Here is a 25,453-nt window from a genome sequence, read left to right on the forward strand (position 1 = left end):
CTCAGCCCATACATAATGAAATAAAAAATAATTTTTTTAAAAAATAAACACATTAAAAAATTAACATTAATTTTAAAATAATTTATTTTGTTATCTTTTATAAAAGAAGCTATATATATAGATGATGTCAGATATTCCGCGATTAATTAAACATTGTTTAAATCCTGAATGGAATCAATGGAGTCATAATCAAAGACCTCATAAACGAGAAAAAGAAATTAGAAACTAATGATTATTTGAATTTATGAAATCAATTATTTGATTTATTCGCTCTTCAATAATTTCTATTCTTTTTGTTAAATCATCAATTTTCATTAATGAGGTGATTCTTGATTGAGGAATAGATTTCAAAAATAAAGTATTAACAGAAGAAGATATTGATGAATTATATAATTTATATAATCCTGAGCCGCAAAAAACAAAGGAACAAAAACCAAAGGTGCAAAACACCCAGGTCCTTCAGACCATAAATGATGCACAAGCTTTAATTTATGATTCATTAGTTAAACCATATTCAGCCCGACTTTTAAATGAAGATCAACTTTTGGAATTCATCCTTCAACATAAACTCGAAGCGGGAAAGTATATCAAACCTTTATATACAGCATATTTAAAACAAATGAATAGAATACATCCAGAATTAATGAAGGGGGGAATGAATTCCAAAACTTCATCATCCAAAATCAAAGCAGATAAAATTAAACCACTTGCAACACCAAAACCTCCAACGACAGTACCTCCTCCTCCTTCAGTTAATCCTTCATCATTCACTTTATTATATCCATTTCAAACATTAAAGAAGCAAAAAGATTTTAAAAAGGATTTCAAGATATTAAATAAACCAATTGACCCGAAAATTCAACCGTTAAAGGAAAAATTTAGTCGCCCTTCATTTGCACCATATCCATATTCATACGAAATCGATCATCTGGAATATTCAAAAGGAAACGTTACTTATTTATTTGCCATTAACATTAACACTAGATATTTATATTGCATTCCGGTGAAAGGGAAAACAGAACAGGAAACAAGAAGAGCTATTCAATACTTACTAGATCATGAAAGAGTAGATAATATCAGGGGTGATGGCGATAAAGGATTTCAGGCAGCTATGGCTCATTATTTCCCACAAATTAATTTTTTCTTTTCATCCTCTCCATATACGTTTCATAATAAAATAGTTGATGCGGTAATGAGAACTCTTAGAGATGCGTTAGGGGTTAACGGTCAGATATACTGGGATGGAAATCATGACTCCATCATACAACAGTTAGTATATTATTATAATAATACATGGCATAGAACTATAAACATGAAACCAGTGGAAATGAAAAATGATATTTCAAAAGAATGGGAATATATTAGAAAGCAAATGGAAAGGTTGAATGATGTTAAACGTGAACAAATTAATTCGGGGCTCATGAATTTTAAACAAGGGGATAAAGTTTTGATTCATCTCGATTATGGAAAAACTGATAAATCAATGACAAAAAGAAGACGAAGATTTGACACAATAGCTGAATTTGTTAGATATATTAACGGCAATGCATTAGTTGAAGTTGACAATAAATTAATAGAAATTCCGATTTATTTTATTACTCCATTATATTTAAATAATATTTAATTTTTTTTATTTCGTAAGAAATGAGTGACAACGAAGCAGTCAAGAGTCCAGACAATGAATATAAAAAGAAACTAAACAGAATTAAATCAAAAATATGCTATTACAAAAAGAAGCCACAATGCGGTGGGGTTGAAAACAATAAAACTAATGGAACTGAAAACGATAAAGAAATAATCGAAAAATTAGAAACTTACCGTTCAATCCTTAAACTGAGTGAAGCAAAAATAAAAGAATTTAATAGAATAAATAAATTGATTGGAAGAGATGAATTTAATAAAGATGAATTTTTAAACTCAATCCAAATTTAATTTTTATTCCTCTTTGACAACATCTCTCTTTCCATCATTACTGCATAACCGCATTTTCTCAATTTTAGTGGTTTGTTATTTTTAGCAAGTTCTCGCATCATTTTTATCGTTTCCTCCCTTGTTATGATTCGTGGTAAATTTTGAGCTTGTGGGGTATCCATTTATGATAAAAATAAAAATTTAAATTATGCCGTTCTAAAGTTTGTGACAACATGACATTTTGACAACATCATGGGTTATTCGATAATTAATTATTTTTGAAGAACTGAAGGGGTCACCAGGTCACTTAACTTCTCTGAAAAAATGTGACAACATGACATTTTGACAACATCATGGGTTATTCGATAATTAATTATTTTTGAAGAACTGAAGGGGTCACCAGGTCACCAGGTCACCAGGTCATTTAACTTCTCTGAAAAAATGTGACAACATGACATTTTGACAACATCATGGGTTATTCGATAATTAATTATTTTTGAAGAACTGAAGGGGTCACCAGGTCACCAGGTCACCAGGTCATTTAACTTCTCTGAAAAAATGTGACAACATGACATTTTGACAACATCATGGGTTATTCGATAATTAATTATTTTTGAAGAACTGAAGGGGTCACCAGGTCACCAGGTCACCAGGTCATTTAACTTCTCTGAAAAAATGTGACAACATGACATTTTGACAACATCATGGGTTATTCGATAATTAATTATTTTTGAAGAACTGAAGGGGTCACCAGGTCACCAGGTCATTTAACTTCTCTGAAAAAATGTGACAACATGACATTTTGACAACATCACAGGAGGAAGGCAAAAATAAATTCCAGTCATACTTTATAAAGCTTCATTCACAGGTATTTCATCGTCAGTAAATGATTCCTCATTATCGTTTGGTTCAATTTGTTTATATAATCCTTTCATTTCTTCTTTCAAAACATAATACCATGTTTGTTTACCATCTATTTTTCTTTGTTTCCTTTCACATTTATCCTTAATGCTCATTTGAAAGTTTTTGTCTTTCATGTCTGATGGTTTGCAGAATAGAGCATTTTTACACGTCATACCTGCACATAATTCATCATAATGTGTATTTATCCATTCATCTAAAGGATTTGTTGATAATTCAATTAAATCTTGTTTGGCTTCAGTCATTGGTATGATTCGTACATTAAATGATGAAAGGTCATATTGCATAAAATATGTTAAAAGGTTATCATAAAATTCCTTAGTGCATGAATCCATTAAATTCTTGAAGTAATCAAATTGACCCTTGAATTTACCATTAACTCTTAAAACTACGTATCTTCTGTCTCCAACTTCAATTTTGACAGGGTAGACGTTGTTAGTTACGAAAATGAAGTTTGCAACGTTCTGAGCAGTTCTTCTGGGTTGATTCTTTTCATTAATTCTAATCTCATTATCCGTAATAATTGATTTCAAAGCGTTGAAGTTTGCGAGTCTGTCTTCACCTACATTCTTGAGTTCATTAAGTACAAGAAACATTTTATTCTCAACTACTGAGTTGAAATTACCCGTTAGCTCACTTATTTCAGTAATGTTTTTACATGAATAACCAGCGAGAAGTTCAGAAATAATGTCTGTAAATCTGTTTTTACCTGTTCCCTGAAGTCCTTTCAAAATAATTGCTGTTTCATTCTTGATTCCAGGATGTTGAATCATTGATGCAATCCAGCCGAGAAGGTATTTATACACTTCATCGTTATTATCACAAATGGCTTCTTTAATGAAATTCATAAACATCTCAATTTTTGAGTAATCTACTTTTTCGAGAACGATGTATTTATAACCTTGAAACGTTGAGAAAACATCTGGGGAATCAGATTTAAAGCAAACACCCTTAACGGTTAATGAGGATAATTGATTTAATAGTACGTCCCATGCTGTTATGGTTTTACCTTCTTCTTTAAATAATTTAATCATTTTGAGTGACTCTTTTATGTTTGATTGAAGAACGAATGATATTTGATTCATTTTGTCGTGGATATTATAGTCCTTTTGAATGAAATATTTATTTCCACAATCTACAAAACGGATTACACGTGATAAATCCTCAATTACTTCAGAACTGTTTTTATACTGATGATTTTCAGCCTTGCGTCTAATATCTGTTATCAAAAACGAGTCATCAAGTTTGATATCAAATGTTATTTTTGGCTTACGTAATAAAGGTAAAACATATTCATCATAATATTCCTTTTGATAAAGTTTTAGAATCTTCACTAAAACAAATGGAGAAGTCATTAAATGTGCATATCTACTACGTGCTTTTTCAAAATTACTTTTTGCATTTTCAGTTAAATTGCAGAAGTTATAAACGTTATCGTATGCTTCATTAATTAAATGATTAGGTAACGAATTAATTGCTTGAAACAGTGTGAATAATGTAACTTCTTTTTCTAAATTCATGTTTCCACCGTCATTATGTACTTCAAAATCACAGATGCCATCAACTATGCTCTGGGCAAGTTTATCGTCAATGTTTACATCTTTGTTTTCATTCATGATAGTCTTTATTTCTTCGTTCTTCTGTTCAATTCTTACCTTAATATTCAAATCATTTAATATATCATTCACTGTTCTGGTTAATGTTGAATCGTAACTTCCACGAATGAATGAGTATGTATTGATTGGTTCTGTTGCATTCTTGCGAACTCTTGATTCAGCCATAACCACTAATGAACGTTTTGAATCATCCATAGAAGTCATTATGTCAATATCATAATCATTGCAAGAATAACATTTAATCATTCTGTTCGAGGTTGAATAGAAGAAATTAGTGTTGCAATAAATGTGAAGACCTCCTGATGCGGTTTTAACGATAACATCTTTATCCGAAAGTTTTGATAAAATGTCTTTTCTAACTGTTTCTTTAAGTTCATCATTGTATGATTTATTGATATCAACATCTATAATCGTTAAATTTGAAATTTTATTTACTAATAAAGCTGTACCAGTTTTCCTTCCTCTTCCTCCATCATGTTTGAGGTAGTTATGTAAATCAATCTTGTTTTCACCAATTCTTTCGTTGAGGGTTTTAGTTTCTGCCACAACTAATTCCTCAGCTAATGAATCAATAACTTTTTCATCAGAAACGATAAAGTTACTGTTGTTGTTTGTTGCTGTCATTTATATAGGAATAAAAAAATAAAAATAATTTTAAAACTAACTTTATTTTTGGACTACATCAAATTTTCGTAAATGTTGTCAAAATGTCATGTTGTCACATTTTTTCAGCGAAGTTAAATGACCTGGTGACCTGGTGACCTGGTGACCCCTTCAGTTCTTCAAAAATAAGTCATAACTGCCTTCCTCCTGTGATGTTGTCAAAATGTCATGTTGTCACATTTTTTCAGAGAAGTTAAATGACCTGGTGACCTGGTGACCCCTTCAGTTCTTCAAAAATAAGTCATAACTGCCTTCCTCCTGTGATGTTGTCAAAATGTCATGTTGTCACATTTTTTCAGAGAAGTTAAATGACCTGGTGACCTGGTGACCTGGTGACCCCTTCAGTTCTTCAAAAATAAGTCATAACTGCCTTCCTCCTGTGATGTTGTCAAAATGTCATGTTGTCACATTTTTTCAGAGAAGTTAAATGACCTGGTGACCTGGTGACCTGGTGACCCCTTCAGTTCTTCAAAAATAAGTCATAACTGCCTTCCTCCTGTGATGTTGTCAAAATGTCATGTTGTCACATTTTTTCAGAGAAGTTAAATGACCTGGTGACCTGGTGACCTGGTGACCCCTTCAGTTCTTCAAAAATAAGTCATAACTGCCTTCCTCCTGTGATGTTGTCAAAATGTCATGTTGTCACATTTTTTCAGAGAAGTTAAATGACCTGGTGACCTGGTGACCTGGTGACCCCTTCAGTTCTTCAAAAATAAAGTATTATTGAATAACCCGAAGCATTAACGTAAACACATATTTCTGGTCGTTAATGACAAAAATAAATGGTTCATTTACTCACAATATTTTTGTACAAAACGACCCCAAACTTTTAACTTCTTTTCTGCAGCTTCAAATGCTATCTTAGCGAGTTCATATTCTCTAAATTCTCTCTTTAAATCTTCTTGTTCCCATTGGTCTAGTTCGTATGAAGAATCTCTATAACCATAACATATCTCGCGTTCATGTTCTAATTGTTTTTCACACATTTTTCCAACTTCTTCTTCAAACAAATGTTTAGCATTCTCTACTGTATCTTCGAGTTCTTCTTCATCTAATTTCTCATGAACTTTCTTGTCTATGGAGTCCATAATTTTTCTAACTGCTATGCAATATTTTGGAGAAGCCCACATTGTTATATAGTTTATAAGTCTTGGGTCTACATACGTTCCTCTAACCTGTTTGATTTCATCAGAAATTCCCGCATGAATTTTGTATAAAAAACAACCGTCTGAATTCCGGCGGTTGCTATATTCTTCACAAAATGCCTTATAATACTCTTCCCAGGACTTATTTTCCAACAGCTTTCTAAAGTCTTTCCTAAACTGCTGACACATCTTTGTTGCATTAATGTAACCATCCTTGTCTCTACGTAAGACTTCAATATCGTTATAAGTGCCTTTTGTGAATGTTTCACCATTAGATTTGTTCGTGAATGTTTTTGCTTCGACTGACATTATTGTCTTTACATACAAAATAAAAAATAAAAATAATTTTAAAACTAATGAAATTAATTATTTTTGGACTGAATTCATTCATAACACCATTAATAAGCTCATAAAATGCTCGTTTTGAGGTTGAGCCACTTTTGGCTCGACCGTATTCTTTCATCCAAAACTCAATAAACAATTATTGAATAACCCAAAACCATTGACGATAAAATATATTTCTGCAGTTCATCCATTACTTCATTACCTAATTAATTACAAACATAAAATATATTTAGTTCATTCGGTAAGCCCAGACCTTTGGGTCAAGCACATTCATTGAACTCTATACCATGCGAATACAGTCATAAATGGTGGCATGTATTCTTTACTTTGTCCCGTTGTTTGTGTATATCCTGAAACGAAATGTGTATGGTTTCCTTCTCCCTGAGTGTCACTCCAGTAACAATTTATAGCAAACTTAACGTCGTCTTTAACATCATATCCTTTACCTTTTGTCATTCCTGACCAATCCCAATATCTATGCTTATGCCAACCCGCTTGAGATGTACTTAAATCTATGTAGTGACTGTGTGCAGGTAAATTTTCACCTGAAATCGTTTTACTTCCTCCTGTTTCCTTTGAAGAGTTTGCACAATACAAAAACCTGTCGACTATTTGTTCCCATGCACCAACACCAAACATTACTTGAGGACCTCTTGCATCCATAGATGTATAAATAGAACCTACTGGGTTCATTAAATCAAACATATGAGATATTATAGGATTGTCTCTTTTGAACTTAAAATATAGTGTAACTATTTCAGGTTTCTTCTGGTTTGTGTCAGAATATTTTTTATAATATAATCTTATGTTTTCAGGGTAGGTAAAATCTTGACTATAATATTTATTTCTGTCATCTGTATAATAATATACTATTCTCGTTTTTTCTATTGCATTATATCTTTTATATCTATAATAATCTAAATATAATGTTAACTTTTGTTCATCTACATGTGGTGTTCTGACATCATCTCCATAGTCATAATAATATGGTGCTGGAGCCGGGTCAGGCAATGTCATATCTGCCATTTCATAAACTCTTAAATATTTCTTTTGTTCGTCTCCATATAAGTTTAAGTAACAGTTGTTGTCTAATGGAACTTTAACTTGTGTTCCATCATTCTTTATATAGCCTACATACATTTCATTGTTATTTTTCGGAATGAGTTTACACCGTGTACCATTTTTTAAGGAGTATACAAACTCCCATCTAAAATATTTGTTTTCTTCATAGACAGAAACATCCCCAACAATAGTTTCAATATTTTTTGTTCCTATCAAACTTTGGTATATTTCGTTAACATATTCCTTATCCACCTTCTTCTCTAACTCATCGTTAACATATGTTTTATCCGCTTTAAGGTCTAAACATCCTGAAACCCATCCTGTATCGGCTTTAGTTTTTAAAATCTTTGATGTCCATTCATGATACCATTCAACCCTTTCTTTAATTTCATTATCTTTTTCATCAACATAAACCAAATTTGCCTTCTTATTTAATTCACTAGCCACGTATTCCTTATCTACCTTCTTCTCTAACTCATCGTTAACATATGTTTTATCCGCTTTAAGGTCTAAACATCCTGAAACCCATCCTGTATCGGCTTTAGTTTTTAAAATCTTTGATGTCCATTCATGATACCATTCAACCCTTTCTTTAATTTCATTATCTTTTTCATCAACATAAACCAAATTTGCCTTCTTATTTAATTCACTAGCCACGTATTCCTTATCTACCTTCTTCTCTAACTCATCGTTAACATATGTTTTATCCGCTTTAAGGTCTAAACATCCTGAAACCCATCCTGTATCGGCTTTAGTTTTTAAAATCTTTGATGTCCATTCATGATACCATTCAACCCTTTCTTTAATTTCATTATCTTTTTCATCCACATATTCCTTATCCGCCCTCTTCATTATGTCATTTAGGAAACCTTCTATGAATTCCTCATTTAAATTAAATCTTCCAATCTTCAAAACTTTAGGAAATGCATTTAATGCGTAATATCTCTGTTCTTCTGGTGGAATTGATGTTATATCATCCGTTATACCTTTAATTTTTGAATTCATAAATAAATTTCTTTTATATTTGATATCACTGCACTGCACCCTGCAAACGAATTCGAAATGTTCATTTTTCAATACTATCTCCAAATCTCATATTTCAACCTTTGCGTTTGTTCTGCCGTCTTTGAATTATATGCATATATGGCGTATGTAATGTCTGAAGGACCTGGGTGCTTTGTGCCTTAAGTTGTTGTGGTTGCTGTTGTTTAATCATTTATTATGATTTAAAAATAAATTTAATCCGTATCTCATCAGCTATTTTCTCTATTTGAAATTGCCATAATATTTCATTCATGAATTCTAAATCACAATCAAATAGGTCAGTTACTCTAAATTTAATATTTGATAAATCTTTTGAATGAAGAATAAATGAATTCCCGGATAATTGAAACGGATATGATAAAGAAAATATGTTTAAGTTGATGGAATAAAATGTTTGTATTGATGGGTAAGAGTTAGGGTCTAATGTTTGATGTGAAAATCTCATTGGGGTATTAACTTTATCACATTTGATTAAAATGAAATTGGAACCAGTGTCAGAATACAAAAACATCCCCAACATCTTTTTCAAAATTTAATATCCCCAACAATGAACGAAGATGAGGAGTACAAAATTTAATTTTCAGCGGGAATTTAATAAGGTTATTTATTTCATCAAGTTCAAAAAGTTTATCAGGTTTTGATTTAAAATTTTCTTCATACCATACGATAAATGATTCATTTAAATAACTTAAAATCATGTTAATATCCCATTTCGTTATCACATTATTTATATACATATCATACGTTTTTTCAAGGTCATCTTTAATAAATGATATATAATCTGAAGGGTCTAAAAAATGGGATTAAATTTACCACTCACAGAAACGAGAGTAACATTATAAATTCCGCTAACTGTTAAATTTAATTCACAACTATTATTCGAAATAATATGATAATTGACATTTTTTATTACGATTAAAAATATGGTAAAGCGTTATTTTCCAGTGATAATAAAACTAGAATAAGATTACCTCAAGAATTCATAAATTCAACGAATAAGAAATTCATTCATGTTATAAATTTTAGTGTTTTCAGAAAATATGAGTCAATGTCATATTCATCAACAGGTTATATTTCACTTCATTCAAAATTTAGTTCAATCAAACCCATATAATGACCATTTCATAAGATTTTCAGATGGTATTAAAAATGTAATTGATAGATTAAAATATGAACAGATTGACAATATCGATGAATTTTTGGAATTTTGGTTTTAATATCCTGATGGAAAAAAGATGAAGTTAAAGATAAAGCTGATACTATAACAAAAACAATTACAATGACCGATCCAGATAGTGGGGAACAAAAAGATAAAACAAACGATAGAAACTGTGAAAGGTCAATTATTATTGATTATGATTCAAAGGATTATTATTCAATAATGTTAATGCTTGAATATTAAATAGCCTTAACAAAGAATTTTTCAAGTGATATTTTATATTCATCAACTATTTTATTGTATATGTTATTATAAGTTAAATGAAGTTCAGTTTTGTTGTTCCGTTCTTTGATATCTAATTGTGCTAATATCCTTTATAGGATTTATTTTTGCAACTGTTCCGCAGCATGAAACCTCATTCATCTATGAAAAATTGAATCTTAACGTCTGAATCTTGAACATCACAAAGAATGGGCGATAATGTGAATTAATGATTCATAAGGTAAAATAATTAAACCAGATTGGTCAATTAAATTTATTATTGAATCATAATTATTAATTATTATATCACGGTAAATTTTCATTAATTCTGAATTAATGTCTATTTTATATGGCGCATTGCGACTGGAATCGTAGATTCCTGGGTTCTCGATGTTTGATGAAAAAGGAGGGGGTATGTTGGATAAGTGGGAATTTCAACAGTTCTTTAAGGTTCAGATATAAATGATTGGGTCTCCATCTTCTTTATTTTGCTCCTCCTCCTTTTTCGGTAAGTCACGAGTTAATAAATTTGTGTTGAGTTGCTGACCTTGTTAATTCGGGGCTAACATTAACTTTAACATTTTGAATAATTCGTGATTTATCATCATTTACGTTATAACCAACCGTAATCTCTGCTTTTGCGTTAGTGTTTTTTGACTAGTGAAACGTCTTCTCATTTATAATCGAATAAAAAAAAGAAAAATATATTTAAAGTTTTATTTAGTTGTTACGGTAATATCCCAAGGTTCATCATTGTTTGCTTATACTTTCTTTGTAACTGCACCAATTATGTTATTGATATTGCTTTGAGTTTCTTCCAGTCTTATTTTATTCATTTACAATATCTTTAAATCATTTCATTACATGCATTCTTAAAAAACCATCTGATTTTCTTAATTTACGTCTATCACTTTCTTTAATTAAATCAAAGTTATAACCTTGTTGAGAATAAAGTGGTTTCTTTATCAATTCCTTGAACGCTTCTGAAAGTGAAGATGAAGAAATTCTTGCCACTTGAATTGGTTTAAATTCTGCTTTCATTGCTTCTTTCTGTTCATTGAACACTGGATCGAATAAAGCAACTTTAAAGAATTTCTTAGCTGGAATTTCAGGTCTCAAATTTGCATATTGACCATCAAACTGATTAACATATTGAGGTAATCCGTTTGGTCCTTCTTCAACAGCATTTAATTCTTCATTGAAATAAGAATATGGATTATAACGGTATGAATTAATTGGACCATTTTCACCTTCTCCAATGTATTGTTTAACAGCTTTTCCATTTTCATCAAATTGCATAGGATAACGTTCATTATATGCTTTACGTTTAGGATAATCAGTTATAGTTAATTTGTAACCATTTATGACTTTAATATTACCTTGACCATCAGTAACGAAAACTTCATTTATACCATCAGGTTTTCCATTTGGACCCGTAATGTCTGCTTCGTGTGCTTCCCAATTTGGACCATGACGTTTGGCATATGCTTGAGCTTCTGGTAATGTTAAAACGTTTCTCATTTGTTTAACATCTTTTTGAAGACCAGCAACAATATGAACTAATTCTTTCATTCCGTCTGGAACTTTCATAGTTCTATTATATGTACCCTTTTTGTTTGTTCCTTGTTTTAATGGAACCTGTAGAAGATTTGCTATTTCTGTCATGTTTAATTATAAATAAAAAATAAAAATTAATTATAAAAAGTTAATCAAATTTAACACTTCCTTTATTTAAATCAACTATTATTTTTCCATGTTCTCCTAATTGTTGATATTGTGTGTAAAGTTCATTAATGCTCATTGGTAAATTCACTTGATAAAGCATAACGTTCAACTGTTGACGACTAAAACCACTGAAAATGAAAAGTGTTGATAGATTTGATTTAATGTTTGTGCTTAATGCTTTAAAGTATTGAACAGCCATAAAGAATGAACATTGAATATGTCGACATTGAGTTAATAATTGATTAAAATATGATTTCTCATTAGTTATTAGTTTTGATTTCACGGCATCATCTAGAAAAATTAGTGAATGCAAAAATTCTTTATCAAAATTTGAAATAGAAAGTGTTTCAAATAATTCATCCCTTTGTTTATCAATAATTTTATCCTCTAATCCTTGCTTCTTGATTGTATTATATAATTCTTTATACATTAAAAAGTTTTTTAAATAATCTTCTGCTTCTTCTTGTGATAAATAAATAATTGGAATTTTGATTAAATGCTTTAAAGATTCAAATGTATCATCTGAAGGTGAACCTGAACGGTTGATATAAATTAACACATGTGAATGGGGGAAGTGTTAGCAATAATGATAATTTGTTTTAATATCGTTAATGTTTTACCTTTATTTTGTTTACCAATTGCTGCAGTGATTGAATTTAAATAACATTCAGAATATGGAATTTTCATTAATTTTTCCTTAGATAGAGCATTTCTATTATCACTCAATGCTTCATTAATCATATCATCTATGTATGTATTATATACTCCTGCTAATTCTTCAGAATTTAAATCCATTTAATCAAAAATAAATTTATAATTTTAAACATTTCTATTCATCAATATTTCATCATATGAACTTCTATACTGTGGTGGTGTACCTGTTGGATGATATTTCAAACCTTCATCCGGTGTCCATGTCCAATACGTAGTCCTAGTAAACCAAACCTGAGGAGGATTTGTCACCTTTGAACAGTAAGTGTCATTTTCACCCTGAATGATTGGATAAGCTTTCACTTGTACTGTAACTTGTGAGTTGAAAGTTTCTAATCCATCAAAGAATATACCCGCTCCATCACGTTGAACTGGAATAGTGCATAAGAATGAAGTTTGGTCTTTCCATGTTCTAGCTAATGGCGTGCCATCATCATCATTCAGTGGTCTAGTTAATGAGTCCTCGTATTCTTCTGTGCATTCATTCACTCCATCTAAATCAGAAGCTTGAAGCATACGTGTAAAGAATATGTCACCCACTGTGGTCATCGCTTGATCGGGGAAGTTTCTGGAATCTATAGTGACCTGAAGACCTCGAAGCATTGGATTTTCTAAAACTGTTCTTTGCATTGCATTCTTCGGAAATGTTAACACAACATCTGTAACATTATGAAGAGCGTATGAGAAATCCGAGCTAATACCTTCAGGAGTGATGCAACCTCCATTTAGTGAACGAACGTCAATATGTTGAGCTGGAATCATGAATGGATCTTCCTTACTAAATAAACGTGGTATTGCTTTAACTGATTCTTCAATTAAACCATATCCTGGTGTAATGCATTTATCCTCTAAAACTTCCATCTTTGTGCATGAAATAATAACGTTATCAACTGTTGCGTCAGCAGATGTAGCGGCTAAGCTTGTAATTAATTTGGCAGGAAGTCCGATTTGTTGGAATTTGCGATCATATTTATAAACATGATTCATAATCTTTTCATAATTTTCATCAGTTATCTTTTCATAAACATAATTTTGTAAATCAGCAACTCTTAACGGGTCAACCTGACAAAATACTAAAGTATCCCTGAAAACATAATATTTAAGAATGATTTCACCAAATGATTTAGGATAATCATCGAACGCCTGAAATGCTAACAAATCATTTACCGGAATAATCATATCAAAAGTGATATCAACTTCTTCATTTGCATTCTTGAAAACTTCTGAAGGGTCAATATATTTACCACATACTGAGTTATCATATTTTTGAACATTATTATATAACGAATGAACAAACTTTTTAACTTTCCTTTCTGATTTTGGTTTATATGTTGCAAAAGTTAGTATACATATCATGGGTACGGCGACACTGCGTTCCACCTTACCCAAGATAACGGTTTGACACTTTACAAAACCGTTAACATATATTTTACAACACAAACGACAACACTAACTTAACATTAAATATTTACAAAGCCGCCAACCACTTCACTTCACTAACGTTTTCACAAACGACTTCACTACTGTAAAAATAAACGTTCTCACTTACAAAAGTATTGCAGCGCTTCCCATTGCTGTGCTTCACATAACAGCTCATAATCTTCTGACTCACTTTCTTCTTCATATAGGTCAAAGTCACTGTCAAAATAAATGTTAGTAAGTTTTGACAAAGCTAATGAAACACGCTTACCGTTTGTATCTATTGCTTGTATAAACTTTCCATTATGTTTGTTGTCATAAACGCTCAAACTAACTTTACCCTTTCTCCCTCGTATCTGATAGAATGTATTTTCACGAGGAACGAAGAACAAATTCTTGAACTCATGACCGTTGTAGTTTGTTATCTCAATAGTTTTCGTCATTTACATCCAAATAAAATAAAAAATAAAATATAAAAATAAACTTAAAAATTAATGATATCACCACCCTCACACGTATGAAAACATAGCGCAAAAATAAATTTAGGTGAAGCGGTGAGATCTCACCTCTTTTTTCACCTGTTTTTTCACCCTAGCCGCAAAGCGGCTCTGACCCTTTGGGTCTGTTGAATTCATTGCTTTATAACTCTCTTCCTTGGTTTCTTTTTAGTTGCTTTCTTCACGTCTGTCTCCAACTTGACTGTCTTTCTTCTTCGGCCGTAATGATACCAGTTACTTCCACCAGTCAATGGGTTAAATGGTCTTTCGTAAGGGTTTCCATACATTCCATAGGGACCATACGGAAGAACTACTGTGGAGGAAGAGTTCCATCGACTCTATTTAAATGCATTGTTTCACCTTTCATCTGGTCATTAAAGTCTTTTGCGTGTTTTGCAAACTCATCGTCCTTTCCTAAAGCATTTTCTGACTCAGTCGCAACCAAATTGGATGCTTTATTTATGAGCCCTATTTTATTTAATCTTAACTTCTTTGCAACCCAGCCTCCAATCTTCCCTTTATTTGCATCTAATGTCTTCGAAACCCTTCCTCCACTCATTTTATTTACTGCGTCATAAGCTCCAAGTGCTTTTGCTCCAAATGCTAATGCTTTTGTTCCCATTGCGCCTAAAACTGCCCAAGCTACCATTTACACCATATTAAAATCATCTCTCTTCAATATTATCTCATAAAAGTTCTCGTTACTGGAGAAAGTCAATGAAACATAACGTTCTCACGGACTTCGCCCTCACCGCTTTGCGGTCTATCTAACTTATTTCTTATATCATCTATACGCTTCAAAATGTCTGAACAATTGCTAACATCTTCTACAACAGTTATTTCATCATGAATGACCTTCAAGAACAAGCTCATTTAATATGCTATTAAAATCATCTCAATAATGAGTCCATCCTTTCCATCTTTAGGTAGCACAACATCTTTCATTGAAGAAGGTTCGACAAGTCTTATGTTAAACTTACTGACAAAGTTTGTTATACTATAATGCTTCGGTGGCGAATACATGTAGTTTGAAAGACATAATATAGATTCTTCAGCAAATTCACTTATACTGGATTTTATAACAATGTTCTCACGAGACCAAATACCACCAATTGACAATCTTGTAAGCAATCCTGCTGAACCTTCTACTGTAAACGTCGATGGTAACATTCCACGAAGGTCATCTATTGACATCTTTGAGTCACTGAATTTAAATATTTTCTTAAAGCAATCGTCATTATCTAACCATGCAATAGCTTTGAAGTTTTCATTCGAATATACATCTGCTTCATTAAATGTAAAACCTGACTTCTTTGCAGAGATGACTTTAAAATCTATTGAGTTTGTTTCAAAATTATATGCTATGGTAACTTCTGAAGGTAATGGATGCCCTTCCGCAGTCAGTTGTTCTCTCACTACCGTTTGAAGCTTTGTGTTAAAAACTTTCATGTCATCTCCTGTGTCTAGGTTCACATACACAGCAACAGGAAAACTATCTTGCTTCTTTGTTTCATCATTATATCTCAAAACATTAAAGTTCTTCAATAATATTGTTCTTCCTGCTGGAATACTTCGAACCTGTCTGATTTCAATAGCTTTCTCACCTCCTACATACTCTACCCAGTGCCTTGGATATTCATAAGTATACTGACTTTCTTGAATTTTGGTTGGTTTCATCATAACGTGTTCATAGTATATCTTTATACTCTTGTCAGTTAGACTCGGTGCTATGTTCTGAATATTTCTGACTTGCATTTTTAATGGAGATAAAATGAAGCATTTAATACATGACGTAGATGAAGACATGAATGAAACTACAGACAAACTTAACTCTTCTCTCATTCTTCCTTTCAGTAAGGACTATGAGTTCTGTTCAAATGGCGTTTATTTCTATTGTGGAAAGATGGGTTCAGGTAAGACATTTAATTTAATTCGTCATATACTCATAACAGAGCGTTTAGGAAACGACTCTTACTATGACCAAATCATTATATCAGCAACTTCAGACTCTATGGATTCAACAGCGAAAACATTTATGTCAAAAGTTCAAGCCTCTGTCGTTAAAGTTCCAGACAGTGAACTCATTGAATTTCTTCAACGTTACATTCGACGTAAGAGGAAATATTATGCCATCGTTGAATTTATACAGTCAGGAATGCAAAAGACTTCTGAGGAGATGGAAAGAATTATTGACAAACACCACTTACGTCAGTACTCAGGAGTTTACGATATGAAACGACTTACAAACTACATTCTGTCAAAACTTTCAAAATACCCCTTCAAAAAATATCCTTCAAATACTTTGTTAGTTTGCGACGACTTCGCCGGAAAAGGTTTAGTGTCAAAACCAGACTCACCATTAGCTAATATCATTACTAAAGTCAGACATTACCTTAACTGTAGCAATACTTATGCAAACATGGAGGTTTTTAGCTTTAAACATAAAACGTCTCATAACTGACTTCGTTATCTTTCAAGGTTTCTCACGTTATGATATTGAACTCATTTGGAAACAGTCAGGTATAACATTACCTTTTGAAGAAATTTGGGAAGCATATAAGTCTCTCATCTCTCCTCGTTCATACCTTGAGATTCATATCATGACTAATACCATTAAAGTCAAAAATATTCCATGGGAACGACCAACATTGTTTTAAAGTTTAACCTTCAATTGACTGATGGTAAACAAATTCCATGCATCTCTGTCGCCATTTCTGTTAATATTTTTGCTGTCATTCATATCATCCACTTCCATCCGTTAGCTTTTGAGGATATGTGTTAGAATAGCTGTTCTTAAATGAAGGCTTTTCCCTTGAGAGCATAAACTCTATAACTTTCTGCATACTTTATGTTTGAACCTCCTGAGCCATCATTGACATAAATTTTTATAGGCTTCCACCCTTTGTTCATGTTCCTGCTTCTTCCCTTAGCTCTTTTGTTCAGTAGTTCTACATCTTTATACACAGCTCCTGTCTCAGTGAATTCAACAATATTTTCATTCGTTAGCTTTACATTCAAACCCTTGTCGAGTATATTGTTCATTTCATACATATAAAAGGTTTTTATTCTATATGAAATGAGAAGCAAATCCATCTTAGCTGGTGCCGTTAATGTTCCAATTGAACCAACATCAAATGTTGACTCACGAACGACAAACAATATTGTCATAAAGAACTATAGTTCAGAGTGTTTGAAAGAAAAAGAACCAGAACTGAAATCCGTGAATTTAAACTCAGCTTCAAACGCTAACGCTACATCAGATGTTAAGTTAGAGTATCCACCACTGGACCAAATTCTTTCAAGAGAAGCCAACGACAACCCTTACATAAATGTTCAAACAAATCCTTCAGATAACGTAGACCATTACCTTCTTCAGTTATACCAAACAATTTTACTCAAAGACGATAAGAAGCTTTTGACAAATCTATAAGTAAGAACCAAATAATTTCTAACAAAGGAGGACCTTGAAAATGTTATATCACGAATAACAGGGAAACAATGTGTCATTGACTATCTCGACCCTGAAATCGAATGCTGTGGTCAAACGCCACCATTCATGAAAATAGGTAACATCCGCATCATTGAAACACCAGGAACTACAGGAGTTGAGTTTAAGTATAAATATTCGAATGAATATACAAAACTTTCAACAGAATATAAACTTTGTTTGAAATATGTTTTAGTAAATTAAAGCAATTTGTAATATCTATCCAAAACTTCTTCAACAGTATCGAACTCATCTTCATAATGCAAACCTAATCTTATTGACTTGGTGCAGTTTTCACTAACACAATATAGCGCTTTGCGCTCGGCGCCTTTGACGCCTTTTTCTGTTCTCTTGACTGACATAACTAATTCATTTGTTTCATCAAACAGCAACAACCAAAGTTCATGACCTAATACATAACATTCATACTTTATATTTTTAGCTCTGAGTTCTCTTGTAAGCTGTTGCATTTAATATTTTCTAAAAAGTCAACTTCAACAGTCATTCGCACTGGTGCCTTCAGTTCTACAGGCTCTCCTTGAAAGTCAACAAGTCTGAATTGCATGTCTTTCAAATTATGAGGACTAATGCGAATCCATTTACCTAAATGAGTTGCTATGACAGGAACGTTTGGAATGAACATTGAATTGACTGCATAACAGAAAGACTTATATTCTACTGAACCTTTACTATTAACTCCTGAAATACCTGTGACATTAGCTATTTTAGACTCAATGTACAAACAATTACCATAACATACGTATGGAACAGATTTCATCTCAATCGTTTTGTCAACACTTTTCAAAGGAAATGTCATATGGTATGCTCCCAAAGCAAGTTGAACTCTATGACTCATTCTTGTATCTTAAACTCCTTTCGCATAACTGAACTTCAAAACTCCTGCAATAAGTTTAACATTCATTAAGTTTTCTTCGTTCTCCTTGTTTATTGTAGTATTTATGAGCGCATTTAACACTCCAGCTAATGTTTCCATCTTATATTCTACATTATTGTGAAATCTTATTTCGTGCTTCTTTCCATCTATTTCAAACTCCATGAAATCTGTTTCGTCAGTTATAACGAATGAAGCAATAGTATTAAAGTCAACCATTCTGAATGCAAGTGGCTCATTCTGTAGACCTAAGTTTGTTTGTAGTTTTACTGTCCCGTATTCGTTTGGGTCTGTACTTTGCAAATAGAACAACATTTTATTCTCATTAAAATATGAGTATAGCTGCATATGCGTATGAAGCTGACAGAGCTAAACGTTTATATTTTGGTCAATACTCTCTCACACTTACTGACAAATATATTGTTATCAGTGATGGAAATACCGAGAAATACATAACATGGAAGGACTATGAAAAGTTTGACCCTATTTTAACTCCATGTACAATGCCATTCATTGTAAATGGTGAAGTTGTCATGAAGAACGACACAACAGTATATAAGTCTGTTCATGAAGCGTTAGAATATATGTTGAATTATAATCCCGAAAGATTTGACCCAAGCACTACGCCATGTACAATGCCTTTTATTAAGGATGGTGAAATCGTAAGAGTTCCGAATTCAACGGTTTACACAGCTGTTCAAAACAGTTTACAAAACATTTTAGCGAATATCTTTAATTCAGAAACTACAGAAATAAAATTACCATATATAACAGATGCTAAAGAAATTAAATCAAAAACGACAACATTATTTACGTCACTTAATGATTTAATGACTTATATCATTAATATTCCTGCACCAACTATAGCATTTGATCCAAACTCGACGGTTTGCAGTGTACCTTTCATAAAGTCGCAAAGCGACCAGGGCGAAGCCCATGACAGTTCATTAATTACTTTAAGGGATTCGACAGTAAATGAATCATTAAAGGCGTCATTAATGAAAATCATTGATTTTAATTCATTCATGAATACATATAATTCATTCATTAATGTTTCATATGCTTCTAAAGAAGGTGAGCCAAAAACTATCGATAAAGCGGTGTATGAAATAAAAGCATCAACGACGAAATTGAATTCGTTAACTTTTGACGGTGATAGTTTCGTTAATGACATAACATCGGGGAAAACAATTTTAACGAAAGAATATTTAAAATCTCATGTTAGTGAGTTCGTTGAAATTGAAAAAGAAGGTGGAATTAAGTTCGATCCACTGAATTTCATTTTCAGCTTAGCGAATGCGGGTGTTAGTTTCGCTGAATGGACAACAATACAGAGTGAAATAAATGCAATATGGACGTTTTTGGGGTCAAAAGCGGGAATGGGTGAGCTTGTAAATGCTGCAAGAACATTAGGTGAAACAGGAAATTTTGTAGATGGTTTTAAAAGACTTGTTTCAAATGTTTTAACAAACACAAAGAAATTATTTAGATATACCATACATAACGGTCGGATTTTCGAACAGGTAGCAACAAACCCTCCGGTTATGGCTGCGTTGATGATGGTTAGAGATATAAAACCACGTAACGACGGGAACGAAGAACATGAACAACAGGATACTGGTCGGGTTATTCGAGACATTAAAAACGTGTATCCTGAAGTTATTGATTTATTTAGAGGAGTTAATGATTCAATTTCAAAACATTCTATAACCCTCGATGAAGAGAATAAATTAACAGATTATATATTCGTCATTATTGCAGAATTAATGAAGAGAATAAATGAAAAAGGAATTGGTGATATCATTAATGTCAGCGATGTAATGATGAAAAGAAATTTTGACTCATTATTTACAAAACCGAAAACAGAATATAGTCTTTATGACGTAATTACCGAATTAATGAAAAAGATTAATGATAATAAGAGTTCTGGCGGAAGAGTTGAATTAGAAGTGAATGATGTTAATGAGAAATTAGCCGAAAAAGCAAACAAAAATGAGCTTTTAGCTCTGAGTGATAAAGTCAAGAACCACGTTCATTATATAAGTTCAGACGAACAGATTATAACGGACTACCATGGATATTTAACACAGGATGAAGAAGTGAAGACGAAAGATGTTAATGAAAGAAGATATAAATACATTCGTGCTAAAGGTTATGACATAAGCTGTACTGTACAGTATGACACGGGTAAAGCACAAGAAACATTTGGTTATACCGGTGAAATTTATGCCTCTACTTTCAATGTTAACGGTGTACTAGTTGAACCAAAATTTACTTTGAGGGTTAAGGCAAAAATAACGTTTGAAGATGCTATTAAAAGTAAAGCTGACAAAGTTGAACTTGACGCAATGAACAAAGTTTTGAAATCTCATAAACACAACATCTCCGATATAAATGAACTTCAAGCTACATTAGACAGTAAAGCAGACAAGAACCATACACATAAATCCTTCACTACTGTTAGAGCAGACGACATAATATTGAACTTTGACCTTGGTTCAAGTGCACCATTAGAAAATCCAAGTACAAGCGTAAAAGATACTCTTAACAATTTAGATAAGAGTTGCAGGAATATCGAAGATCATGCCAGAAACTTTGAAGCATATGAACTACCCGCAATGTTAGATAAGAAAGCTGACAAGAACCATACACATAAATCCTTCACTACTGTTAGAGCAGACGACATAATATTGAACTTTGACCTTGGTTCAAGTGCACCTTTAGAAAATCCAAGTACAAGCGTAAAAGATACTCTTAACAATTTAGATAAGAGTTGCAGGAATATCGAAGATCATGCCAGAAACTTTGAAGCATATGAACTACCCGCAATGTTAGATAAAAAAGCAGACAAAACAGAGCTTCAAACATTAAAGACTCAGATTCTTGAAACATTATATCCTATAGGCTCTATTTATACGTCAATGAACTCAACAAATCCAGCAACAGTTTTAGGTTTTGGTACATGGCAGCAGATTGTAGACAAATTCTTATACTGTGCTAACTCTTCAAAGCAAACAGGAGGTTCGAAGAAAATTAAAGAAGCAAACCTTCCACCACACACTCATACAGGAACTACAAACTTTTCTGGCGACCATATCCACTCATTAAGAGACCATCCATTATACAACTCAGAGTATGAAGCTGGCAATGACGTTTTATCTCCATCTTATAACAATGCAGCAAAAAAGACTTTTCGACAAACTGAACCGGGAGGAAATCATTCACACACTTTCACAACAAATCCAACAGGCTCGGGTGAAGATTATATGCCACCATTTGTGACTGTATTCGCATGGTATAGAGTTCAATGAACGCGCTTGAGCCTGCTTTGCGGACTTACCGCCTAGAATAAAATCTTTAACTTTACATAAATGAGCTTGAAAGAAGTATTCGAACAACATCCATGGAGGTCATTTAAGAAGTTCAATGAAGCTGCAAAGAGTTGGGGATTTACTAACAGAGCTGAAGTTAAAAAGTTCTTTGACAAAAATGTTGTACATCAAACAAAAATAAACCCTTACGACTACTTTTTACCAATTTACTCCAACACTCCTGACGCATACCAATTTGACACTCTCATTCAAAGCAGAAAAGGAGGACATAAACCATTCCTCATCTTCATAAATGTTAACACTCGTAAAGCATATGCATATCCAATGAAAAATAAAGGAACTCGTGAAGTGTTAAGAGTTTTACAAAAGTTTGTATCAGAACATAACCCAAGTACTTTAACATCAGACCAAGACAGTGCATACCTCAGCAATGAAATCACAGAATTTCTCATTAAGCATAACATAACTCACTACACTACTGAAGACCATAACCATAACATACTCGGCATCATAAACCGCTTCATAAGGACTCTCAGAGATTTAAACCAAGAGCGAGACTTTACCGAAGAAACAATGAAACACTTTCTCGAAGTATATAATTCCTCAACGCATTCTACAACAGGACATACACCAAATTCAATGACACAACAACAACAAGAAGAAAAGTATATACAAAAGAAACGAAGCCAAACACAAAATATCAGAAATTCAACACAATTTACCCTCATTCCTGGTACAAAAGTTCGTGTAGTTCTTGACGACAAACCGTTGACAAAGAAACGTTTAAGGTTAAGTCGAAATTATTATATCGTAGACTCTACGCAAGGTAATGGATATCTTATAAAAGCTGCCGACGACTCTATTGCGTTTTATCCTCGTCATAAATTAGTCGAAAGTAGTAATGGCAAACTTGCTGAAACCATTGACGAAGCAAAGCGAGGAGTGGTTATTGAAATACTTGGCTACAACATAAACGATGACACTTATAAAGTAAGATATGAAGGAGGTGTTGAAGATGTTATACCATCTAAGAACTTGAGAGAGTCAAAGCCAACACATCTGGGACCATTAGAGCGGGAGTACTGGAAAGACAAAAATATGCCAGAAAGAATAAGAAAATTCTTCTAAACTTTTTCATTAGATGTAAATCAGACAAAAATAATGTTTAGGTGAAGAGGTGAGATTTCACCTGTTTTTTCACCCTCACCGCTTAGCGGCTCAGACCCTTTGGGTCTCGTGAATTTTCATGAATTTCCTTAAGATAGAAAAAATAAAGTTAGTTTTATTTTTATTTATTTTTTTATTTTGTATGTAAGAACAGAAATGTCAGTCGAAGCAAAAACATTCACGAACAAATCTAATGGTGAAACATTCACAAAAGGCACTTATAACGGTATTGAAGTCTTACGTAGAGACAAGGATGGTTACATTAATGCAACAAAGATGGCAAGAGAAGCAGGAAAGTTAAACCATTTAAACAGATTTCTCAATAGTGCTAAAATGCAGGAAATTCTTGAGTTTTGGTTGAAAGAATACGGTCGAGCCAAAAGTGGCTCAACTTCAAAACAAGCATTTTATGAGCTTACTAAGGGCGTTATGAATGAATTCAAAGGTATTTACATACATGCTGACCTCGTTCATTTTGTTGCTGAATGGTGCTCTGTAAAGTATGCATTTTATGTCAAAGATATTATGGACTCCATAGACAAGAAAGTTCATGAGAAGTTAGATGAAGAAGAACTCGAAGATACAGTGGAGAATGCTAAACCTTTGTTCGAAGAAGAAGTTGGGAAAATGTGTGAAAAACAATTAGAACATGAACGTGAGATATGTTATGGTTATAGAGATTCTCCATACGAACTAGACCAATGGGAACAAGAAGATTTAAAGAGAGAATTTAGAGAATATGAACTCGCTAAGATAGCATTTGAAGCTGCAGAAAAGAAGTTAAAAGTTTGGGGTCGTTTTGTAAAAAAAATATTGTGAGTAAATGAACCATTTATTTTTATTGAATTCACCAAAAAATATAATTTAGGTGAAGAGGTGAGATCTCACCTGTTTTTTCACCCTCACCGCTTAGCGGCTCAGACCCTTTGGGTCTCGTGAATTTTCATGAATTTCCTTAAGATAGAAAAAATAAAGTTAGTTTTATTTTTATTTATTTTTTTATTTTGTATAAAAGATATGATTTCAACAATCGGCACAACAACAATTCAAACAACAGCACCAAACTCGTTAGTCATGAATCCAACATCTATGTTAGTAGAGATGAAAAACTTCATTCCTTCTTCATATACTTTTGAAACAGAAATCCAGAAGATAAAGCAAGAACTTTTAACAAGTAATTTAGACTGTAGTGCGAAAGATGAAACAAATGAAGAATATCTTTATGAAATGCAGGACATTATTGACCATTTACCCAAATTGCCTGAAATTCAGCAACAAAAACTCACTATTCCTGAATTTGACGAAATAGAAGTCAAACCAACTGACTCAGTAGAAATAAAGAAGTTCATACGTAAAGTAAATTATGAATTCCTTGGTTTTCATTGCAACCATAAGGTTATGGACAAAGATTGCGACATGGTATATAAAAACATTTCTGACATATATAAATCTGAGGAGTTTAAGACCTACGACAACTTTGTTTCATTAGTTGCAAAATGTGTTTGGGAAATAAGAGATAAAGATAGAAGAGGCAAAGTATGGAACGAACAAATAAGACCCGCTATGTTTGAGATGAAGAGAGCAATTGACGCCTTAGTTGTTTTAGCTGGTTTTATTTCAATGTATAACGCAAAAATGAACCCGCAATGTTCAAAATGTAAGGCAGCAATTAGGAAATATAACTACTCAGTCAAAGAGATAGAAAGAATGAGAAACGACTATGCAGACTTAAAGAAAGAAGCAGAAAAGCCAGCAGAAGATAAAATGAACATGTTAGAATTTCTGAACAAAAACTATCCAACAGCAGAAGATTTCCTTCTATCTGACGTCAAGAAGAAGTATAAAGAAACCTTCGGTATTGTTAAAACTTTTGACATACTGACAGAAGAAATAGAAGCTACGAAATTGTTTAGGATTTCAAATATACATCGTACAATTCATGTAAAACGCTTGTGAAAAAACTGGGGTGAAAAATTAAGTGAAAAAACAGGTGAGATCTCACCTCTTCACCTAAAATATATTTTTGGTCAAAGCTTCCACGAGAGAAAAGATTCCTCATTCGCTAAGGATTCCAAAAATGAAAAAATCATTGATTT

The 25,453-nt window shown here is 32.5% G+C and overlaps 13 protein-coding genes and 2 pseudogenes across 15 annotated transcripts, besides 3 other annotated features; 7 read left to right on the plus strand and 8 right to left on the minus strand.

The window, feature by feature from the left end:
- Window positions 1-886: 886 nt before the first annotated feature.
- Window positions 887-12,405: a mobile genetic element.
- On the plus strand, window positions 1,645-1,932 carry TVAGG3_0923830 (uncharacterized protein; the record flags this gene model as incomplete). The annotated part of the gene is made up of 1 exon (XM_051252346.1): window positions 1,645-1,932. One exon carries the CDS (start codon window positions 1,645-1,647, stop codon window positions 1,930-1,932), a length of 288 nt encoding a protein of 95 aa, XP_051077920.1.
- Window positions 2,760-5,072, minus strand: TVAGG3_0923840 (uncharacterized protein; the record flags this gene model as incomplete). The annotated part of the gene is made up of 1 exon (XM_051252347.1): window positions 2,760-5,072. One exon carries the CDS (start codon window positions 5,070-5,072, stop codon window positions 2,760-2,762), a length of 2,313 nt encoding a protein of 770 aa, XP_051077921.1.
- Window positions 5,903-6,241, minus strand: TVAGG3_0923850 (uncharacterized protein; the record flags this gene model as incomplete). Its single annotated transcript, XM_051252348.1, has 1 exon — window positions 5,903-6,241. The coding sequence occupies one exon, from the start codon at window positions 6,239-6,241 to the stop codon at window positions 5,903-5,905; it is 339 nt and encodes a 112-aa protein (XP_051077922.1).
- Window positions 7,536-8,515, minus strand: TVAGG3_0923860 (phage tail repeat-like family; the record flags this gene model as incomplete). The annotated part of the gene is made up of 1 exon (XM_051252349.1): window positions 7,536-8,515. A coding segment is annotated over one exon (980 nt), but the record flags the coding sequence as incomplete, so codon positions are not given.
- Window positions 11,107-11,717, minus strand: TVAGG3_0923870 (uncharacterized protein; the record flags this gene model as incomplete). The annotated part of the gene is made up of 1 exon (XM_051252350.1): window positions 11,107-11,717. A coding segment is annotated over one exon (611 nt), but the record flags the coding sequence as incomplete, so codon positions are not given.
- Window positions 11,833-12,282, minus strand: TVAGG3_0923880 (uncharacterized protein; the record flags this gene model as incomplete). The annotated part of the gene is made up of 1 exon (XM_051252351.1): window positions 11,833-12,282. One exon carries the CDS (start codon window positions 12,280-12,282, stop codon window positions 11,833-11,835), a length of 450 nt encoding a protein of 149 aa, XP_051077925.1.
- A 751-nt stretch (window positions 12,406-13,156) lies between the features above and the next one.
- On the minus strand, window positions 13,157-13,742 carry TVAGG3_0923890 (uncharacterized protein; the record flags this gene model as incomplete). The annotated part of the gene is made up of 1 exon (XM_051252352.1): window positions 13,157-13,742. A coding segment is annotated over one exon (586 nt), but the record flags the coding sequence as incomplete, so codon positions are not given.
- Window positions 13,743-13,901: 159 nt separating this feature from the next.
- Window positions 13,902-23,318: a mobile genetic element.
- On the minus strand, window positions 14,614-15,033 carry TVAGG3_0923910 (annotated as a pseudogene). The gene has a single exon. A coding segment is annotated over exon 1 (420 nt).
- Window positions 16,284-17,136, plus strand: TVAGG3_0923920 (annotated as a pseudogene). The gene has a single exon. A coding segment is annotated over exon 1 (853 nt).
- Window positions 18,397-18,744, minus strand: TVAGG3_0923930 (uncharacterized protein; the record flags this gene model as incomplete). Its single annotated transcript, XM_051252353.1, has 1 exon — window positions 18,397-18,744. The coding sequence occupies one exon, from the start codon at window positions 18,742-18,744 to the stop codon at window positions 18,397-18,399; it is 348 nt and encodes a 115-aa protein (XP_051077927.1).
- Window positions 19,689-20,643, plus strand: TVAGG3_0923940 (uncharacterized protein; the record flags this gene model as incomplete). The annotated part of the gene is made up of 1 exon (XM_051252354.1): window positions 19,689-20,643. A coding segment is annotated over one exon (955 nt), but the record flags the coding sequence as incomplete, so codon positions are not given.
- TVAGG3_0923950 (keratin-associated protein family) lies at window positions 20,757-21,775 on the plus strand (the record flags this gene model as incomplete). Its single annotated transcript, XM_051252355.1, has 1 exon — window positions 20,757-21,775. A coding segment is annotated over one exon (1,019 nt), but the record flags the coding sequence as incomplete, so codon positions are not given.
- TVAGG3_0923960 (integrase core domain containing protein family) lies at window positions 22,830-23,318 on the plus strand (the record flags this gene model as incomplete). The annotated part of the gene is made up of 1 exon (XM_051252356.1): window positions 22,830-23,318. The coding sequence occupies one exon, from the start codon at window positions 22,830-22,832 to the stop codon at window positions 23,316-23,318; it is 489 nt and encodes a 162-aa protein (XP_051077930.1).
- A 195-nt stretch (window positions 23,319-23,513) lies between these two features.
- TVAGG3_0923980 (uncharacterized protein) lies at window positions 23,514-24,176 on the plus strand (the record flags this gene model as incomplete). Its single annotated transcript, XM_051252357.1, has 1 exon — window positions 23,514-24,176. One exon carries the CDS (start codon window positions 23,514-23,516, stop codon window positions 24,174-24,176), a length of 663 nt encoding a protein of 220 aa, XP_051077931.1.
- Window positions 23,514-25,453: part of a mobile genetic element that runs on past the window's edge.
- On the plus strand, window positions 24,756-25,313 carry TVAGG3_0924000 (organellar and viral DNA polymerase type B; the record flags this gene model as incomplete). Its single annotated transcript, XM_051252358.1, has 1 exon — window positions 24,756-25,313. The coding sequence occupies one exon, from the start codon at window positions 24,756-24,758 to the stop codon at window positions 25,311-25,313; it is 558 nt and encodes a 185-aa protein (XP_051077932.1).

This window comes from Trichomonas vaginalis, chromosome I, assembly GCF_026262505.1.
Source record: "Trichomonas vaginalis G3 chromosome I, whole genome shotgun sequence".
NCBI classification, from domain to species: Eukaryota; Parabasalia; order Trichomonadida; family Trichomonadidae; genus Trichomonas; species Trichomonas vaginalis.